A 19,285-nucleotide genomic window follows, 5' to 3' on the forward strand; every position below is an offset into this window, starting at 1 on the left:
TGAAATATTGTGTATAGGTTGTCTCAATTCAAAAGGATGGTGTTGCTAGTTATAATTTTTAAATTTCTGTTTATATAATAAAGTACCTAAGCACACACACATACAAAGAATGTGTACATGGTTGAAAATTGCACATGTATGTTTCTTTGCATGAAGAAAGCAAACAAACCTACTCAAACAGATTCTGGAATTTTGAGACCACGGTGCCTTCAGAACTTGGTGGTATATGGGTTGCTTTTTTCTGGATTAGGTTTGCTCCATTGCAGTCCAATTCATTCACCCTAATGAACAATCTATTTGACATTTCCTCTTCTATTGTGATGCCACTATCATAAGGAAAACCTGGGGACTCAGATGTACCAGAGCTGTCCCTTCACATGACTCCATCATTGTCCCCATCCTTGGTGACTGAATACATACTTGTAATGTAGTAACCTAACTAAAATCAAGTAAGTTAGAGATTTCCTAACAAAAAGACACAACTTTAATAAACTTAAGTTTAAATTTGATCACAAATTCTAAAATTAGGTTATTAATTAAATAAAAGAGTGCTAAAGAAGCAGAAAATTACATGTCCTGGGTGTTTTTTTATACCCCCTCCTCCCAAAATTTCAGTTTTCTTTTGCAAAGTGGTTTCTTGCTTTTTGTTTGTTTGTTAAACTTGTAGAATTGCTGCATTTATGTCATAAGATTCAAACCACTTCATCAAAAATAGTTGAATTGGGATAAATTTGTTAAGGGGTTTTTGAGGTTAGCATACGTATAACCCATTGCCTAGTAAGAGATGCAGGTGATCAAACCAAAATGGTTTGGGCAGATAATGGAAGATCCAAGAATAGATCCAATGGCTTCCATGATGGATGGAAGATCATAAATATATTTTTAATTAAATACTACTGTGTATTCTGCCCTCTGAGGTTCAGTTTCATGTGCTTATGCCCTTTCGTATAATCTGTATTAAAACCAAATTCACTGAATGAAAAGCAGTATACAAGAAGTAAACATGTACCCTGTGCTAGAAGTTATTGCAAAGATAATTCATTCAGTGTCTTACTATGAAACAGGTGTTAACTGTGATAGCCTGCTTTAAGGTAGTCAGTGAGTTCAGCAAGCAAAACCAAGAGTATGTATCAGCACAGGGTCCTTCTTGAGTGTTGCTGTGCTAGTCAATGTCAATGTCTCCAAATAAGTCATTCCCAGTGCCAGATATACTGCTGTGTCTAGGTGTGTTTAAGTACAAGGCATCGTTGGCCGGCGGGGGGGGGGGGGATCTTCCTGCCCAAAAACATTTTTTACAATGGATGTTGCTTATGTACCCTGTTTCCCCGAAAATAAGACATCCCCGAAAAATAAGACCTAGTAGAAGTTTTGCTGAATTGCTAAATATAAAACCTCCCCCGAAAGTAAGACCTAGCAAAGTTTTTGTTTGGAAGCATGCCCAGCGCCTGCAAAACAGAACACCAGAGCATGCAGGATTGGTAAATATACATACCAGTTGTACATGGAAATAATGGTTATAACAAGAAATTCTTGATAGGATTCATAGTTTGTCTGGTTATGCTGGTTTGTGATGACAACTACGGTACAGTATATAATAAATGTTCATTTTTTTGTTCAACAATAAATGTGAATTCTTCTTCATGGAAAAATAAGACATCCCCTGAAAATAAGACCTAGCACATATTTGGGAGCAAAAATTAATATAAGACACTGTCTTATTTTCGGGGAAACACGGTAGTACAATTCTAAATTTGAAGGTGTTCTGTTTTGTAGTGATTCTAGACATAATGATAGAGTTGACAATCTATGGGAGTGTGCCACAAAGCAGGGAGTGTCAGCCTACTGAGCCTCCCTCCTTCAGGACCCAAGGAAGGGGCCTCCTAACTTAACTGGCACAGGGCCTCATTTGTCCTAAATCCAACACTGGATATTCCAATGACACATACAACTTTTACCAAAGAAAGGGGTTATGAAAGATGTGTAGGGATGCTGACATTGGAAAGTTGGCATCCTATGTATTATTGGTGTCTGAAAAAAGTTGGCATCCTATGTATTGGTGTCTGAAAACACTTTCTTCTCCCTCTCTTTTGCTCTCATTTTTACTACATTCTGACTTTTAAAACTCCTAATATTTAGGATGAAGTTGCCCGATTTAAAAGACTTCAGCCTCAGATAGAAAAACTAAAAGTTCAAAGCAAAGCGCTGAAAGAGAAACAGCAAGGACCAATGTTTCTGGAAGCAGATCTTGTTGCTTTTACCAACCATTTTAATCAAGTTTATGATGATGTGAAAGCTAGAGAAAAACATCTACAAACAAGTAAGTATCATTTTTAATTATACATTTTTAATTATGGCCACCTGCTGACTCTAAAGTCCTATGTAGGGATGTAAATTTTCCTTGTTTTCTTTTAACAAAACAAAACATGAAGAGATTTTCTCTCCACTGAGCAAGTTTTTAAGGTTTTTATAGATTTTCCTTTCCCCCCTTTGATGGTTAATTTGATCAGATTTTCAAAGAGAGGTTTTTTGTGCAAAAAACATTATGGCCAGAATTCAGTTTTTATATAAAGAATATATTTAATGCTTCTTCCTTTTCTTTTAAATTGTTACTGGCAGGAAAAACATTGGTCTTACCATTTAAGTTTTATAGTCGTTGGCAGTGTTTTGACAAAGATGACAAAACCTGCAAACATTCTTCACACCCCCAGTCATTTCTGGGAGTGTAAATAATGCTAATGTTATTATGACATAAGCATTGATGGATGCTACTGTCTGCTACTTCGGATGTCTGGAATTTTGTATTCTTAATCATAACAGAATGCCACCAACATCATTGGTGTGCCATTGACATAAATTAGACATAAATCTAATTGTTGCTTGTAGTAATATTATTAAAAGGAAATCAAAGTTTTTAAATTTTAATTTCCACTCCATATATCAATTTATATAGTCTTTGGTAGTTTTTGATAAAGCTTTCAGCAGTTTCTGTTAGCAATTGTTTTCCTTATTTGAAGTTCTAGGTTGCTGATCTTCATCCTATTGAAGTGACTGGTTGAATTAGCACTTTGCATGAATTACAATTCTTTATTTGTTAAATTTCATTTGTGGCAATTTCACTTGTGACATCTGTGAGATATCTATATACAACATAAAATGTGATCTAGAAGTCTGATCCAAACTTATGCTTATATAAAAGTATATATGTACATAAATCTTATTCACTAAAAAAAAAGGCAATAGTCTAATGGAAAAGAATTCAGTGTTCTTGTACAAAGAAAAAGTGTAGCACAAATTGAACAGAGTTTGATTTAAGACGTATGTCTGCAGTTCCATAATGCCCCCCCCCCCCCCCAAAAAAAAGAAATTGAAGATGCATTATTTGTTATAAATGCTGTTTTGAAGGATTCATGTACATACATGTAATCTTTACATAGAATTATCCAGATAATTTTCTTGGTGCCTTTCATGCCATTTTTCTCAGGGTAGCCTTATTCTTCATATACATTCTTCTGATAACTGAAGCCCAAGTTTCATGTATCTGCTGAACTTATAAAAAAAATAATGTCCCAAGAGATTTGTTAATTTTAGGATGTCACAAAAATGTTTTCAAAAACTAGCCATAATTTCAAAAATGAAGGAAGTGACATTTGGCATGGAATAGCCCAAAATATACAAGTTACAGTAATGTGTACATGTGTGTTCAGTGGCATGCATGCTCAAGTAAATTGTCTCTCTCCAGTAGATGAAGGGAGGCGGTTTTCCTTCCATTGGGATACTTTTCTCAGCCAGTTCCCAAATGAAACAGTTTATAAGTGATTGAATTGGTTCTCAGATTTATATCCCTTTCAGCTTTAGCAGCCTGGGACCATGGAAGGTGACTTTGAACAAAACTAAGTTACGTACATACATACAAAGGTATAAGGAAAAATATCCTTGAACCATAAACACATGCACTTTTTTGTTTTCCCTCTTGTCCCACTCCTGCTGTTTTCAAGACATTAACAGTGTTGTCAGGGATAATTTTCAGAGATGACATTATTCCTAGCTTTGGATTTTCTTTCAAAGAAATGAAATGGGGGTTTAAATCATTCTTGAAATGCATGGTTTCCACTTGAGGAAAGATTGTAAATGGCTATGGGCAGAAATGCATAATTTGTCACTTTAACTATGAAGTAAATATCATGAAGCATTCTCTTCTATCAATTGTGCTTCCTTTCTACCGAACAAGTAACACATTCAAACCTTCCTTTAAATACCTCATTTTTAAAGGCAGCTCTCATGTGTGTTTTCAGATAGAATCCAACAAACGGTTTTAAGTTTTATTTAATAGGTTTGAATTAATTTTCCTAATGATTCTGAAGCGAAAGAGAGCTGAATGTGTTTAAAGCATAGAAGATTTAAACCTTCCTCCTTTCCAAATTTTAAGTTAGGTTTAATTCAAGTTGTAAACTACACCTGATGACCTTAAACTGATACACAGTGACAGACCTAAAACAATGTTTATTTTTTAAAAATTGCATCTTGCCTTTCTCTCACCAAGCAACATTGGCCACCACTTAATACACTTATGTAGTTCACTGATTCTCTATTACATTATTATTCTGGATCACTTCTCATTGGAAGCATATTTACAAAGAGTAAGTGAAAGAAATAACAATGTAGTAATAATTTGATTCTTCTAGATTAGTAATAATTGAATGCTAAAAGGCTAAATGCCAAAAATGCTAAAAATGAAAAGGCATCTGTCATAATTCAATTTCAAATCTGGTTCACTTTATTCCAACTCTTGTTTCCATGATAAATAAAACTGAATCTATTATGGCTGCACTCCTTCCTTCCTTTTTAATATATCTATATATGCCTAAATATACCTAGATATATCTATCTCCTATCCTTTGTTGTTAATATCAATCAGCATACAGATAAAACAGTGAAGACAATTTCAAATTAAAATAATATAATAACTAAACAGGATAAAACCATATTACAGAAAACTAGTTGAAAGAATTTAAAAGGCTGTAACACTTAAAAGCAACGTGCATGGGCAAATAAAATAAGCCCCAAAGTTTCAATTAAAATACCATGGCATCACTTGGCACCAGAAAGAAAGCATTGTTGGCATCAATTGGGACTTCGAGGGATGGGCATTCCACAGTTGGAATGCAGATGCCAAGAAGGCCTTCTTTGATTTCCTTCTCTTTTTTGTCATCTGCATCACTTCTGATGACAGCAATGGCTCCAAGACAGACTATAGACATATTTAGTATTGATAAAGTATCAATATATTACACGTGTATTACGGAGACTTGACTGGATGAGATGGGAGGAGTTAATCTCACCCAGCTCTGCCCACCAGGTTACTCCGTACAGCACCAGCTGAGATCTGGAGGGAGGGGAGGTGGGGTCGTAGTGGTCTATAAGGATTCCATCCCCCTGACCAGGTGCCCCATCCCGCAGTCGACCAGGTTTGAATATGTCCACCTGATGGTGGGAGACCGGGACAGATTAGGGATTCTGTTAGTGTACCGACCACCCCGCTGCACTACAGTCTCCCTGCCTGAGCTAGCTGAGGTGGTCTTGGGCCTGGCGTTGGAGTCCCAGCAGCTCATAGTGCTGGGGGACTTCAATGTCCATGCTGAGACTAACCTTAAAGGTGCGGCTCAGGACTTCATGGCCGCCATGGCAACCATGGGGCTGTCCCAATTGGTATCTGGTCCCACCCACAGTGCAGGGCACACATTAGACCTGGTCTTCTGTCAGGGATGGGAGTAAGGTGGTGGTGTGGAGGAGCTCACCATCACTCCTTTGCCATGAACCGACCATCACCTGATCAGGTTTAGACTTACCACGCCCCCCAACCTCAGCAGGGGTGGTGGACCCATTAAAATGGTCCGCCCTAGGAGATTATGGATCCAGAAGGATTCCTGACGGCTCTTGGGGAATTTCCCACCTCCTTGGCAGGTGATCCTGTTGATGCTCTAGTCTCTCTCTGGAATGGAGAGATGACTAGGGCAATAGACACGATCGCTCCGGAGCGTCCCCTCTCAAGTAACCAAGCGAAACCAGCTCCTTGGTTTACTGAGGAGCTGGCAGCAATGAAGCGAAAGAAGAGGGAACTAGAGTGCGTGTGGCGATCAGAGTATAATGAGTCAGACCGAACACGGCTAGGCTCCTATCTTAGGGCATATGCCACGGTAATCAAAGCCGCAAGTAGAGTGCACCTTAAAGCCAACATTGTGTCCACACAGAACCGTCCGGTGCTGCTGTTCCATGTTATCAGAGGGTTGGAGCCCTGATAACTTGGCAGCCCGTTGTGAAGCATTTGCTCGGTTCTTTGCGGACAAAGTCGCTCTGATCCGTTCCGACTTTGACACCATGTTAACGGCAGTCTCTGAGGATGTATCGAGCACACCTGCTTGTCCAGTTTTGTTGGATCCATTTCAATTGGTTGAGCTCAAGGATGTGGACAAGATCCTTCGAGAGGTGAGACTGACCACATGCATCCAGGACCCCTGCCCATCCTGGCTGGTGAGAGGAGCCAGAGGGGTTTTGGCCGAGTGGGTGAAGGTGGTGGTGAATGCCTCCCTTTGGAAGGGCAAGTTTCCAGCGAGCCTAAAAATGACTGTGATCAAGCCGCGGTTGAAAAAGCCATCACTGGATCCCACTCAATTTGGAAACTTTTGGCCTATCTCCAATCTCCCCTATTTGGGCAAGGTCTTGGAACATGTGGTTGCCTCGCAGCTCCAGTGATTTTCTGGATCCGGCACAGTCTGGCTTTAAGCCGGGGCATGGTACCGAGACAGCCTTAGTTGACGATCTTCGCCGGGAACTGGCTGTACCTCTCAGCGGCCTTCGATACCACCGATCATGGTATCCTGGGATGCCTCACGGGGATGGGGCTTGGAGGTACTGTTTTGCAGTGGCTCCACTCATTCATGGCGGGTCATTCCCAGATGGTGTCATTGGGAGACATCTGCTCGGCCCCACAAATGTTGACTTGTGGGGTCCCGCAGGGCTCTGTATTGTCTCCCATGTTGTTTAACATCTACATGAAGCCACTGGGAGAGATCATCGGGAATTTTGGGGTCCGGTGTCATCTGAATGCAGATGATGTCCAGCTCTGTCACTCCTTCCCACCTGTCACTAAGGAGGCTGTTCAGGTCCTGAACTGGTGCTTGGCTGCTGTGTCGGACTGGATGAGGGCCAACAAATTGAAATTGAATCCAGACAAGACAGAGATCCTCCTGGTCAGTCAGAAGGCCGATCAGGGTACTGGGGTACAGCCTGTGCTGGATGGGGTCACACTCTCCCTGAAGTCGCAGGTGCACAGTCTGGGGGTGATCCTAGACTCATCGTTGAGCCTGGAGCCCCAGGTCTCAGTGGTGGCCAGGTGAGCCTTCGCACAGTTAAAACTCGTGCGCCAGCTGCGACCGTACCTTGGGAAGCCGGACTTGGCCACGGTGGTCCACGCTCTTGTTACATCCTGTTTAGACTACTGCAACGCACTCTATGGGACTGCCTTTGAAGACTGTTCGGAAGCTTCAATTAGTCCAACGGGAGGCTGCCAGGTTAATAATTGGAGCGGTGTTCAGGGAGCGTACTACTCCTCTGTTACGCCAGCTCCACTGGATGCCGATTAGCTACTGAGCACAATTCAATGTGGTGGCTTTAGCCTATAAAGCTCTAAACGGTTCCGGCCTAGCTTATCTGTCCGAAAGTGTCTCCCGCTACGACCCATCTCAAAGCTTAAGATCATCAGATGAGGCCCTGCTCACGGTCGCGTCAGCCTCACAGGTGCGGCTGGCAGGGATAAGAGACAGGGCTTTTTCAGTAGTGGCTCCCCGCCTATGGAACGCCCTCCCCAGTGATGTCAGGCAGGCTCCCTCCCTCCTATCCTTCCGTAGGAAGGTTAAAACTTGGTTGTGGGGCCAGGCTTTCGAATAAGAATCAGCAGCGCCAATTATTATTATGTACGCCAGAACTCAATTGACAGACCCAGTCTTTTGAACTTGAACATGTCCATTTGTATTTTAGAATGTTTTTATGAATGTTGATGTAAGTTAATAATTTTAAATCTGATTTATAGTGTATTGTATAATTTTTATGTGTTTATTGTAAGCCGCCCTGAGTCCCCTCTCAGGTGAGAAGGGTAGGATATAAATGTTGTAATAAATAAATAAATAATTCCTGGACCGGGCAAATATTCAGTCACAGTTTCTCCCATCATATTTAACTTCAATTTATTTGGTACCTTCACTGGTTACTAAGTTTGGAACTGGGACAATTTCAAATATTTGGCTCTTGTATTTAGGACCCTGCACTCTAATTTCCCTCAATACCTGGCAACTTGGCTAGCATGGTATGTACTAGGGAGGCATTTATTGCCTACCTCACCAACATACACAGCTCTATCAAGGCTGGGAGCCAATCAAGACATGGGCCCACATCTATGGAATGGATTTTGAACCTCCAGTTGGCTGAAGTGATTGAAAATCTTCCTCATTAATTCACCAGATTAAGCTGTAGAGTTGTGCCTGAGATTGCTGGGCTGGGAAGCAGCCAATGGGAAGTTAGTCTTACATACTGTATTTACTTGGGTTTAATTCACATCTTTAATACACAGGATAATTAGGAGCCAACTTGTTGAGCTCCTTGTTGGTAATGAGCCTAAGAAAGCAGGTCCAACATTGGGAGGAGAGCAGAGAGCCAACAATGCCTCCCTTAGGCTGAAAGGGGGGAGGCAAGAAGAATAAGAATAAGCCTGAGTCTCCCCCTCCCTCACCCCCTCTTACTTTCACCTCAAGCCTGGGAAGAGTAATTGCAAGGAGGAGAAAAAGGAGAAGGGTGAGAGGAAGAAAGAGAGTAAAGACTGCCTTCTCTTTGGAGCAGAGCCTTCCAAAGTCTTCAAAAGGATACAGAGCAGCTCTTCTGTGCAACTCCTCTTCCCAGGAATGAGGCGTGGGAAAGTGTGTGTGTGTGTGGGGGGGGGGGGGGGAGGATGAGGTGGAGGCTCAGGCTCATTCAGCATTCCTTCGGAGAATTTGGAAAGTTCTGCTCCAAGGAGAATGCAGCCTTCCTCTCCTTTTTCCTCTCCATCCCCCTTCCCTCCTCTTCCAAGACTGGTGCCAGGAAAGGACCCTCCCAAGAGGGAAAAAAGGAGGGAAAGGACGAGAGCCTTCCAAACTTTCCAAAGTGATTGTGCTTTTGGGCTGCAGGTGTCCAGAATCAGCTTGGTGATGGGCAAAGCAGAGGGATGTGGGTGTGTGCACCAGGAAACCCAGAGGTTGGACTGTTGGGGGTGTTGCCATTGAGTTCCATCAGCTGACTGGCTGGCCAGGAAAGCAGGGATGCTGCAAAGTGTCCAACAGGGACATTACATTTGCCAGCAATGTTTCCCCCATCAGGCTTTTGGAAATTGAGCATTAAAATCAATGGTATACCAAACTTTAGTAAATATGATATATTTATAGTATTTTATTTTATTGCTCTTTTTCTGGCTATATATGTTTCATGTCCTTCCCTTTGGGGGAAAGGTTATTATAAAGAAGCATCACCATCAACAATAATAATTGTATGCCTGCTAATCTTCTCTGTATTGTTCCAATTTTAGTATGTGTGCTGCTGAAGTGAACACACTATAATAATTGTATTTCTTACCCACCTCTCCTCGTTGCTTGAAGTGAATATTGTTGTTGTTGTTATTGTCGTTGTCATCCTCCTCCTTTTAAAACCCAAAGTGTGATTCTAAGTTTGCCTGTCTTAATTCATACATAATAAACAAAAAGAGCTGCATGCCATTATGGAACAGAGCTGCATGCATATGGAACACATCTGGCCATTTTCCCTCTGAAACCCCACTCAGTGATGTTATGTGGCTATTTAAGAATTAATATAATGTCTCCTTGAGATGTTGCACTTCAAAGTTTCTGGGAGATGTTATCAATTGGAGGGATTGCCAATCTTTGACTATAAACTGAAGTATTGCTATTGTAAAAGTGACTGAGTGACAATCAGGAAAATACCAAAAGCTCCTGAGAACTCAAAGGAATCTGATAAATATAATTGAGAGCATTCTGAGAAAAGTCAGTAATTCAGAATAAACACATTTGCAGATCAGTGTTCCATGTATACACTGTGATCACGATTTTTATCATTAAAGTTATATTACCAAATGTCAGAAAGTAATTATTTCCAATGTATCATTTCCAAGTTCTTTTGATATTTTTTTAGCTGCCTTGTTGCCTTCTGTTAAAACTATCACTGGAGACAGAAGGCATCAACTTTGCTTACATGCAAAATACATTCCACTGAAGTCAATAGCAGAACTCCAGTTTATCAGAATGGGTTTTATGTTATACCCTAGTGCCTCCACAGATGTTACCTATTTAAATGCATCTGTAATGCCATCTAATGGGGGCAGTTCAATAAAATGGTACTTGTGTTTTTCTACTATGCTAATGTTCTAATCTAAACATTTAACAGATGTCCTAAAGAGAACAATGAGTACAATGACATGAGCCATAAAAAGGATATTGTGAGTTTTAGCAACAGCATTAAAAGGATTGCAATATTCCTAAACATTTGCCTTCTCTGTAACAATCTGCCCTGAACACTGAGGTCCTCTGGGGAGTGGCTAATTCAGCCCACCAGAACTCAACTGGCAACTGTCGCCCAGAGGCTTCTTTATTGGCCACCCCAAGGCTGTGGAACGACCTGCTGGAAGAGCTCTAACAGCTAGATCAGCTGTCAGAATTGAAGACACATTTGAAGACCAATCTCTTTCGGCAGGCCTACCCAGTCAGTTGTGATCACAATTTTTTCACTTGCATTTTATGTTTAATCTTTGCTCTGTGTATTTTGATATGTGTTTTGCAGAAATGTGTTTTCATATGTGTATGTTACAGTATGTGTGTTTTAGTAATGTAACCCGCCTCAAGCCATGAGGAGAGGCGCGTAAGAAATAATAATAATAATAATAACAACAACAACAACAACAATAACAGTAATAATGAAGATGTGAGAACAAACCATTTTTATTGGTATGATAGTTTATAATTCAAAATAAAGCTGTGATACAATACTCACTTGTTTTTTTAAATACTGCTTTTCATTTCAGCATATAATATTTTTAATTTCTAAAGTGCTCCTAATTGTATTTTGTTATTGTTTTAGTGTTCAATTTATGTCTTGTATGTCATGTTCCAGCATGCTTTTAGGGTTTCTCTTTTTTTGTGGAAAATTTCTCTTGCTGCAGTCACATGATATGAATGGTCATCATTGTATACTAGTCCCTTCCAGCCCTCCCTGTCTCCCTCAATTATGGAAGAATTCTATTTCTTTGGAAAGTAGCAAAGGATACTGCCAAAAAGGATATGGCTTTTCCTCATGAGTAAAGCGTCTCATTCTTTTTTGGGGGAGGCATAGAAAGATGTCTTCAACACCACCAAAGAAGAGATAAAATTCACCAAAATTTGATTTGCAGAAATGAAATTCTATTTTCTTCACTTTTCTTATCTCCCATGCAGCTTTTGATAGTTTGCCACCTGAGCACTACAAAGAAACAATGAACACTCTCCTCTTGTGGATACAGAAGTCAGAAGCCAAATTGTCCACACCTAAAGTTACAGTCACAGAATTGGAAATAATGGAGCAGAGACTCAGGGAGTTAAAGGTAAATACTAAGAGCATGTTATGAATTATCAATAAATACTTGGTAGTATAAAAATGCTGACCTATACTGACAATTTTCAAAATGCTGAACACTGTTTAAAAAACAGTACTGTGTCCTATTAATATTTTATATTTCAGGATTTACAAGCCTCATTACAGGAACAACAAAATGGACTCAACTATTTAAGCACAACTGTAGAACAGATGTCTAGGAAAGCTCCTGCCAAGGTCTGCCAGAAGTATCGATCAGAAATTGAGGGGGTCCTTGGCCGATGGAAGAAGCTATCTTCTCAGCTAGTGGAGAACTGCCAAAAGCTGGAGGAATTTATACCCAAGTTACAACAGTTCCAGGTGAGCTGCACCTTTCTTCTTTCTATATTACCCATATTTATTGCAAAGATAAGAGCAAAAAGACTCAATACTGATAAGCTACATTTAGCTGCTGATAGATAGCAGAATGTTTTCTTGTTATCATTTCTTATGGCTTATTAGTACACTTGCAAATAGGCAGGATTATTTACATTACTAAAAGTTTCATATCTTTCCAGTATTCTCATCACATTTTCCTGGTCAAAGATTTGAGGAAACATAATCTGTAAACAAAAAAAAACATGTGTAGTAGTCAGTAACTTATCTACCAACTCACTACAGGTACGAAAATGTAAACACATAACCTACACAGAGTCTAGTGGCACCTATCAATGCAACATAGGACATATAAAATACTTTGTTAAATTTGAGAAGGTTTTAAGATAAACATGGGGAAACTATTACTTTGATGAGATGAAAGTAAAAAATAGCAAGTAGAACAACTGATGAAAAATAAGAATATATTTTTCTTTTTGCATTTTAAAATACATTGCAAATCTTAAAATTAGTCTTTCTCTTAACTGATATTGCCAAACTGAAATATTTTGTCACTAGTAATTGCTTCATGTAGTACAATGCTGTGCTTTTTCAAAAACCAGAATGACTCTAAAACCCTGAAGAAATGGATGGCTGAAGTGGATGTTTTTCTAAAAGAAGAATGGCCCGCCCTTGGGGATTCAGAAGCACTGGAAAAACAGCTAGAACAGTGTACAGTAAGTCATAACTGTGTTATATTTCATGTGTAAAGTATATTCCAGCAAATAACAGGAATAAGCCTTATCCAGAATGAGTTTATAACAATTCTCAGTCTATTTTTTGTACTTCATTTTTATGTGCTTGTATACATTTCAAGAATTATAGGTATTGTTGGATTCTTTATTCATTCTTTGGATTAATTGAAAATTCTAATTTTGCAGATCTTCCTGAAGCTGGAATATGATACTCAAATATCTCAGGACTGACAGAAAAAGGAGGCAGAGGTGGAGCAGCTGCCATTTTGCCTTTAAATTCCACAGCACACTGGAGCAGGCTCCATTCGTGCTCTGGAAGGGATTGAGAGAAGAGGGCCGTGAAAGCTGGGGCAGGCAGGAGAGCATACAGAAGTAAGATAGCATTCAGAGAAGACATGTTGAAGAAGGCAGGCAGAAGAGAAATAGGAGTAAAGTGAAAATTTACAGTATTTATATTCCGCCCTTCTCACCCCGAAGGGGACGCAAGGTGGATCACATTACACATATAAGGCAAACATTTAATGCCTTGACATAGAACAAAGACAAAGACAAACGCAGGCTCCGAGCTGGCCTCGAACTCATGACCTCTTGGTCAGAGTGATTGGTCTCAGCTGGCTGCAGCTGGCTGCTCACCAGCTTGCGCCACAGCCCGGGCTTGGATGAAGAAAGAAAGGAGGAAAAGAGTGGGCTCAGGGGTTGCACGTGCTGGGGCTTGAGTTCTGCTGTCTGGCTGGAGGCTCTTTCGCAAAGGGGCTACTGGCTAGCACTTTGAAATTATTTTTATTTTTAATTTAGTTCAGTTTTAAAAATAGCAAGCTGCCCTGGCTGCCCTACAGTCTGGGTGCTGGGGAAGTACCTGCTGTTGCTGCTGCCAGCCAACTGATTTTTTTTTTTACATTTTACATTGAAATTTTGAGTTTTCCTTTGGAATCTATTAATATTGTAGAGCCTAATTTGAATAATAAAGCAAGTTTATTAGCTGTTGGAGTATACTAATATTGCTGACAGAGCCTCCATCATGTCAGTGTCTCACTGTCTCAGCCTAATTTGATTAATAAAGCAAGTTTATAAAGCAAGCAAGCTGTTGGAGTCTATTAATATTGCAGACAGAGTCACCATCTTGTCTCACTGCCAACCACTCCATCCCAGATCCCTGGGCATCCTGTGAGTCTTCTCCTTCCCCCTCCCTCCCCTTTCCTTCTTTAAGAGACTGATTTATTCCTTTCAGGGCAGGGTGGCCAACCAGATACCTAAACTGGAGCCAGCTTTCAGGAGAAGATGCTTTTTCTCACATAGAGATTTCAAGTAATCCAACATACTGTCCAGTGTGGGTGTATTGTATGTCTTGTATGTATATATTTATATATATATATGTATATATATGTATGTATATATGTCTTGTATATATGTATTGTATATAGTGTATGTCCAGAGCTGGTGATTCACTAGCTCAGGAGATTCTTGGCTAAGGGCATCCTTGCCAGTAAGCATTACTTAATTTAGAAGCTGGATGGCCACCTGCCAGGAGAGTTTTGGTGGTGCCCTTCTGTCTGGAAAAAGGGAGTTGGACTAGATGGCCCTTGGGGGTCTCCACCAGTTCTAGGATTCTATGAAAATGTAGCATTGGTTAATGTTGGTTTCTTCTACTGGTTAATATGAGAGATATTCAATGTTGTGGCATTTTAAAAAGGTTTTTGTCAAAACTTTTTTTTAAAAAATCCCTAAATTCAGTAGATGTATTATGAATATTTCTGAAAGTTGAGGGAAATTATCCCTGTTACCTTGTGTCATTGTATAGAAAATTTAAGGAAATAGCTCTTGTAGGTTTTTTTTTTTAAAATTATAAAAAAATTGAAAATTCCCTAAACATCCATGGATAAGCAAAATGTTTTGAAATTTGGTGGGCTAAGAGTGGTAAACGTTTTCTACCATTGTAGCAAGTTCTGCTCCAATAGCTGTAGAAATGAGGGAGAAAGGAGCCCCTAAAGTTTCACCATTTGCACAATTATTATAACAAAATAAAGAAATTTTGTTACTCTCATTATAGTAGTGAAATTTTCACCAAGTACACTTTAGAAACAATTTAGAAATGAAGTGCAATTGCTACCATTTTGTAATGACTTTAGAAACATTTTTATCGATCGCACGTCTCTAGTATGTGTGTATATGCATGCCTTCACATCCCCTATCAAAATATAATGACCTCTTGAATCTCAAAGCGTTTCTATAGGCAAGAAATATGCAGAGACGTTTTATCAGTTAATTTCTCCTAACTATATTGTATATAACTGGTATTCATTGGTAATTACCCTGCCAATGATTTTATACATAATTGTTATTCATTAGTAATTTCCTTTCCAAATACTAACCAGAGGTGACTCTGCTAAGCTTCCAAGATCAGATGGGATCTGGTTGTCCTTCCATTCATATTTTAGTTTTGTGGTGATAATCAATTCTTCCTGTTGTAACAATCCATTGCCCTTTTCTTTTTGTATTATATTTCTGTATTTTTCCAGTGCAATCTTTATGCATGTATTTGGGGTTTATCCTGCTTTGGCATGGTTTTACTTATTTAATTGAGCTGCCTGTAAAAAATGGGCTGAATCTTAAGACCCGGAAGAAACAATTTGACTAATCAACCAAAAATGTAATAGACTAGGATACTACAGATGTAAGGAATTAGTTTCAACTTTGCTTCAAATTGTCTGGCATTGAAAATTCTATAATGATTCTGTTTATATTTCTGGCTCTGAACATAATCTGTTTCAAAGAAGTATTTTATAAATCATAGATGAATATGTAAGCTCTGTGCACTTTATTTTTCTCACAAAGCTTACAAGTTCTGCAAGAGTTACCACAGAAGCTTAAGACATCACCAAGTATTGATGTTTCTGTCACAGGATTTAGAGACTATTCCAACTATCCCAGCAGAGTTCGTAATCATCATGAGTTTTCAATTTATAATCTAACTATTTTACTCTTCAAATTTTTCAGGTATAAAGAGTGTACTTGTTTGTTGCATAAGTCCTGTGAAATATTCCCCTCTGAGGTTTAAATGTCTAAATTCAGCATTAGTCCTGACTAGAACATACCAATTTAAATAAATGGAAACTATTAGTTATCACTTCTTAAAGTTGCAGTATTTCATTGGGTCTGCTTTAGTTTGGGCTAAAGCTCAGAAACTTAGTATAATGTTACTGAAAATCATGTTTGGACTCAAGTCTCAGATTTCTACCTCAGCATTCAAATTGGAAGAAGGAAGAATCCCTGTCATAACACATGTACGTCTCTGTAGTTCCCATCAGAAAAGGTAATTTCTGCTTAGCATCAGAAAGCCCCAATCAGGTTAGGGGAGAGATTTGTTCGTTCATAGCAGCAGCCAGCCAGAGTTCCAATAAATTGTTGAATCTGCACAGAGGAGGACTGACTGATACTTCTAGTAAGTAAAATGCTGGGCTGGGCTGGGCTGGGCTCGGAAGAAATCCCTAAATGGATGGCCCTTGGGAGTCCCTTCCAACTCAACAGGGGAAGCATACTAATTAGTTTAGAGGCTGGCTGGCCATCTGTTAGTAGAAGTTTGATGGTGCCCTTCTTCCTGGAAGGAGGTTGGCTCCTCTAAAGGTACTCTGGGCTTCATTTCTCCATGCTGCCCCACAGAGGCCCGTCAGAAGTTGCCCTGCATCACATGATAGACTCCATGGGACTCTGTTTCAGAAATGTAGAGAAAAGGCGAGAAGATGCAAAGAAGACTGTGTCTGATGAGGTCATAACTGAACAAAGGCAATAAAAATATGGCAATATAGAAGAATCTGTGTAAGATTTCAACATTGATACGCAGAAGATTTTGTGTCTCAATGTAGAGGTAATAAGAAACGGAAGTTCAAATTTGAAGTAGAAACCTTTAAAAATGTAAAAGCAAGAAAAGAAACCTATCAGGTAGTAGTGATTATAATGTCATCAACACAAACACACACACACACACACACACACACACACACACAAACTGAAGGAATAGGAACTGAATGAAAATATTCCATACATTTAGGAACTGCATTGCCTTTATCTAAGAGAAGGACACACATGAAATTAGATGGCAATAGACATGGCAAAGTTTTACAGTGATTTTACTCCAGTAAAAAGGCATAATAGAAAGATTTACTTGGGGAAGAATAGAAATAAGAAAGAGAGGCTTAGAGAAGCCACAGCAAGCAATTAACACAGGGATTACACAAACACAGCAGTGGGAAAGAAATACTGGGAAAGGATTGTTTGGTTTTTTATGGCAGGAAGAAGGAAAGAGAAATAATCAGAAACTAGGAGGAGGAAAATTCAATCAGAAACTAGAAAGGGAAGGAGAAACAATTAAATCACAGGAGATTAAAGTCAGCTAAAGGAAACCACATCCAAAAATCACTACTTCATTGATTCCTAAACTTTCTTTTATACATTTTAATGAAGACAACAAGAAGAAAGAAGGATGAACTGGTAGTATTATTTGAGTCACAATCTCTCCCATATTCAACAATGATTAGAAAACTATTGATTAAACATTCCTTACATTAAGAGATGGAACAACTATCAATATTTTGTCCTTACCTGTTCCTTCTGTCTCTTCCACTAATATCACCTACACTGAAACAAAATATATAAAAGATACAGGTTGATCATCCCTTACTAAAATGCTTGGAACTAGAAGTGCTCTGTATTTTCCCTCCAGATTTTGGAATACTTGCATATTCAAAATGGGATACTTTAGAGATGGGACTCAGGTCAACACAATATTTCATTTAAGTTCATATGCACATAACTAGAAGGTAGCATTATACACAATAGTTTGAATAATTTTTTGCAAGAAACAAAGTTTGCGTACATCAGAAGCAAAACCATAACAATCTCAGCCACCCATGCAAACTATTTTGGTTTTTCAAGTATTTCGGAACTCCAGATATTCAACCAATACCATTAAGTGTCTGTATACAATGCACTATGCAAAATGAATTTTCATTTTGGTTGTTTCAGAAGGAAGCCAGTTTCATTCAGGAAGCATTGTAATCAATATGAAGGGGTGTTATTCAACTCAGCACTCGGGATGTATCCAAATCCAGTGCACATCCCTTTTTAAAGACCTGAAAGGATCTTGAGGCATGCTAGATGAGAGTTAGAGAGTCAGGAGAAATAATGAAAATCCAGTTCAGTGATTGCAAAGTGATTATTAATGGCTGAGTGAACAGATCAGTGGTATCAGTTGTTAGGGCTTGCTTTTGTCTGTATATGATTCTATGATTTGCCTATAGCCTTTTTAATAAAAAAGGACAGCTTTTGGAGGAACTCCCATACTCCTGAATATGTGCAGAGCAGGATAACTTCTAGAATTATCATTTAGGTTTAAAAGAGTCCTTTTTATAGTTGAAATCAGCTCCATGTGTGCAGTTATGAATCAAACATTACAAACAAATGTTTGTGCTCTGCTTCTTGAACATGGCTACTATTAGTAGAAGGGAAATCAAAGAGGGAGAGGCAGGAAGTGGCATTAGTAACAAAACCTCGTGAAATCATTAGCAGTAAAGGCCCCCAAACCAGATCACACCAAGTAAATCCTAGATTAATTTATTGCGTTTACATTTTCAATTATTCACTGCATAATCTTCCAATGTGAAGTGCTCTCCCAAAATATGGCTAATATTACCTCCTAGGTACAAAGCAAACTCTGTTTTCAAGTGTGACCTGGGGACCCTAAAAAATTCCTAGATGAACAAAATGCAGTCCCCTAAGATACAATTGCCCAGCCCTCATTCACATCAACATTAAAGTCCTTTTCCAGTGAGGAAGTCTATTGTATTTCTTCAGTTCTAAGATGCACTTTTTCTTACATGAACACCTCTAAAACACCTCTAAAATTTGGGTGTGTCTTAGAATCACAGGTGTATCATATATTTTTGGTGGCGATACTGAAATTAGGTTGTGTCTTACAATTGATGACATTACAATGGAAGAAATATGGTAAATTATTGCACGTGTCAGCTTTTCTATGTCAGAGTTTTATATTATTTAGGTCATTTCTTATGTGAAAATGGATAAGTGTTTGTAAGAATAATGTCCTATCCCTGTATGACCAGCAGCAATCAAGACACCTGCTAAAGACTGAGGGCTATTAATAGAGACTGAGTAAATCTTGAGTTAGTGAATGTGAAAGTGGATGTGAATGTGAAGATGAGGATGCTGGTGACGATGATGGTGTTGCTGTTGGAAAGCTGTTGAAGTGGAGCTGAAGAAAGCTTGAAGATAACATTTTTGTTTCGCCAGTTGAAAGCTGCTGATAAAAGCCAAGGACTGTTACGTTTGTATATATTTTCTTATAAATCTTTCTTTACTAAAAGACAGTTTGTTTTGGGGTTTTCTCCTTAGACGAAGAGTGCAACTTCCGCAGAAGGGGTTGAATGCTTGGAACCCCAATTTGATAGCTGCAACAGACAAGCTTTTTCACATGGACAAACTGATGATCTAGATAGCAGGGC

The 19,285-nt window shown here is 39.1% G+C and overlaps 1 protein-coding gene across 14 annotated transcripts in view; it reads left to right on the plus strand.

Annotated features, from left to right (window-relative positions):
- The window catches only part of dmd (dystrophin), a 1,684,732-nt gene that overhangs the window by 725,932 nt on the left and 939,515 nt on the right, over positions 1 to 19,285 (plus strand). For all 14 annotated transcript variants that reach the window (XR_010004953.1, XM_008107345.3, XM_016992722.2 and 11 more), the window contains 4 exons: positions 2,137 to 2,317; positions 11,526 to 11,671; positions 11,809 to 12,021; positions 12,639 to 12,752. Coding sequence is in view for 13 of the 14 variants with exons in the window: in XM_008107345.3 (XP_008105552.2) it covers positions 2,137 to 2,317; positions 11,526 to 11,671; positions 11,809 to 12,021; positions 12,639 to 12,752 (654 nt within the window). In the remaining variant the exon portion in view is untranslated. The remainder of the gene's footprint in view (positions 1 to 2,136; positions 2,318 to 11,525; positions 11,672 to 11,808; positions 12,022 to 12,638; positions 12,753 to 19,285) is intronic.

The sequence above is a fragment of the Anolis carolinensis genome, chromosome 3 (assembly GCF_035594765.1).
Source record: "Anolis carolinensis isolate JA03-04 chromosome 3, rAnoCar3.1.pri, whole genome shotgun sequence".
In the NCBI taxonomy this organism is placed as follows: domain Eukaryota; kingdom Metazoa; phylum Chordata; class Lepidosauria; order Squamata; family Dactyloidae; genus Anolis; species Anolis carolinensis.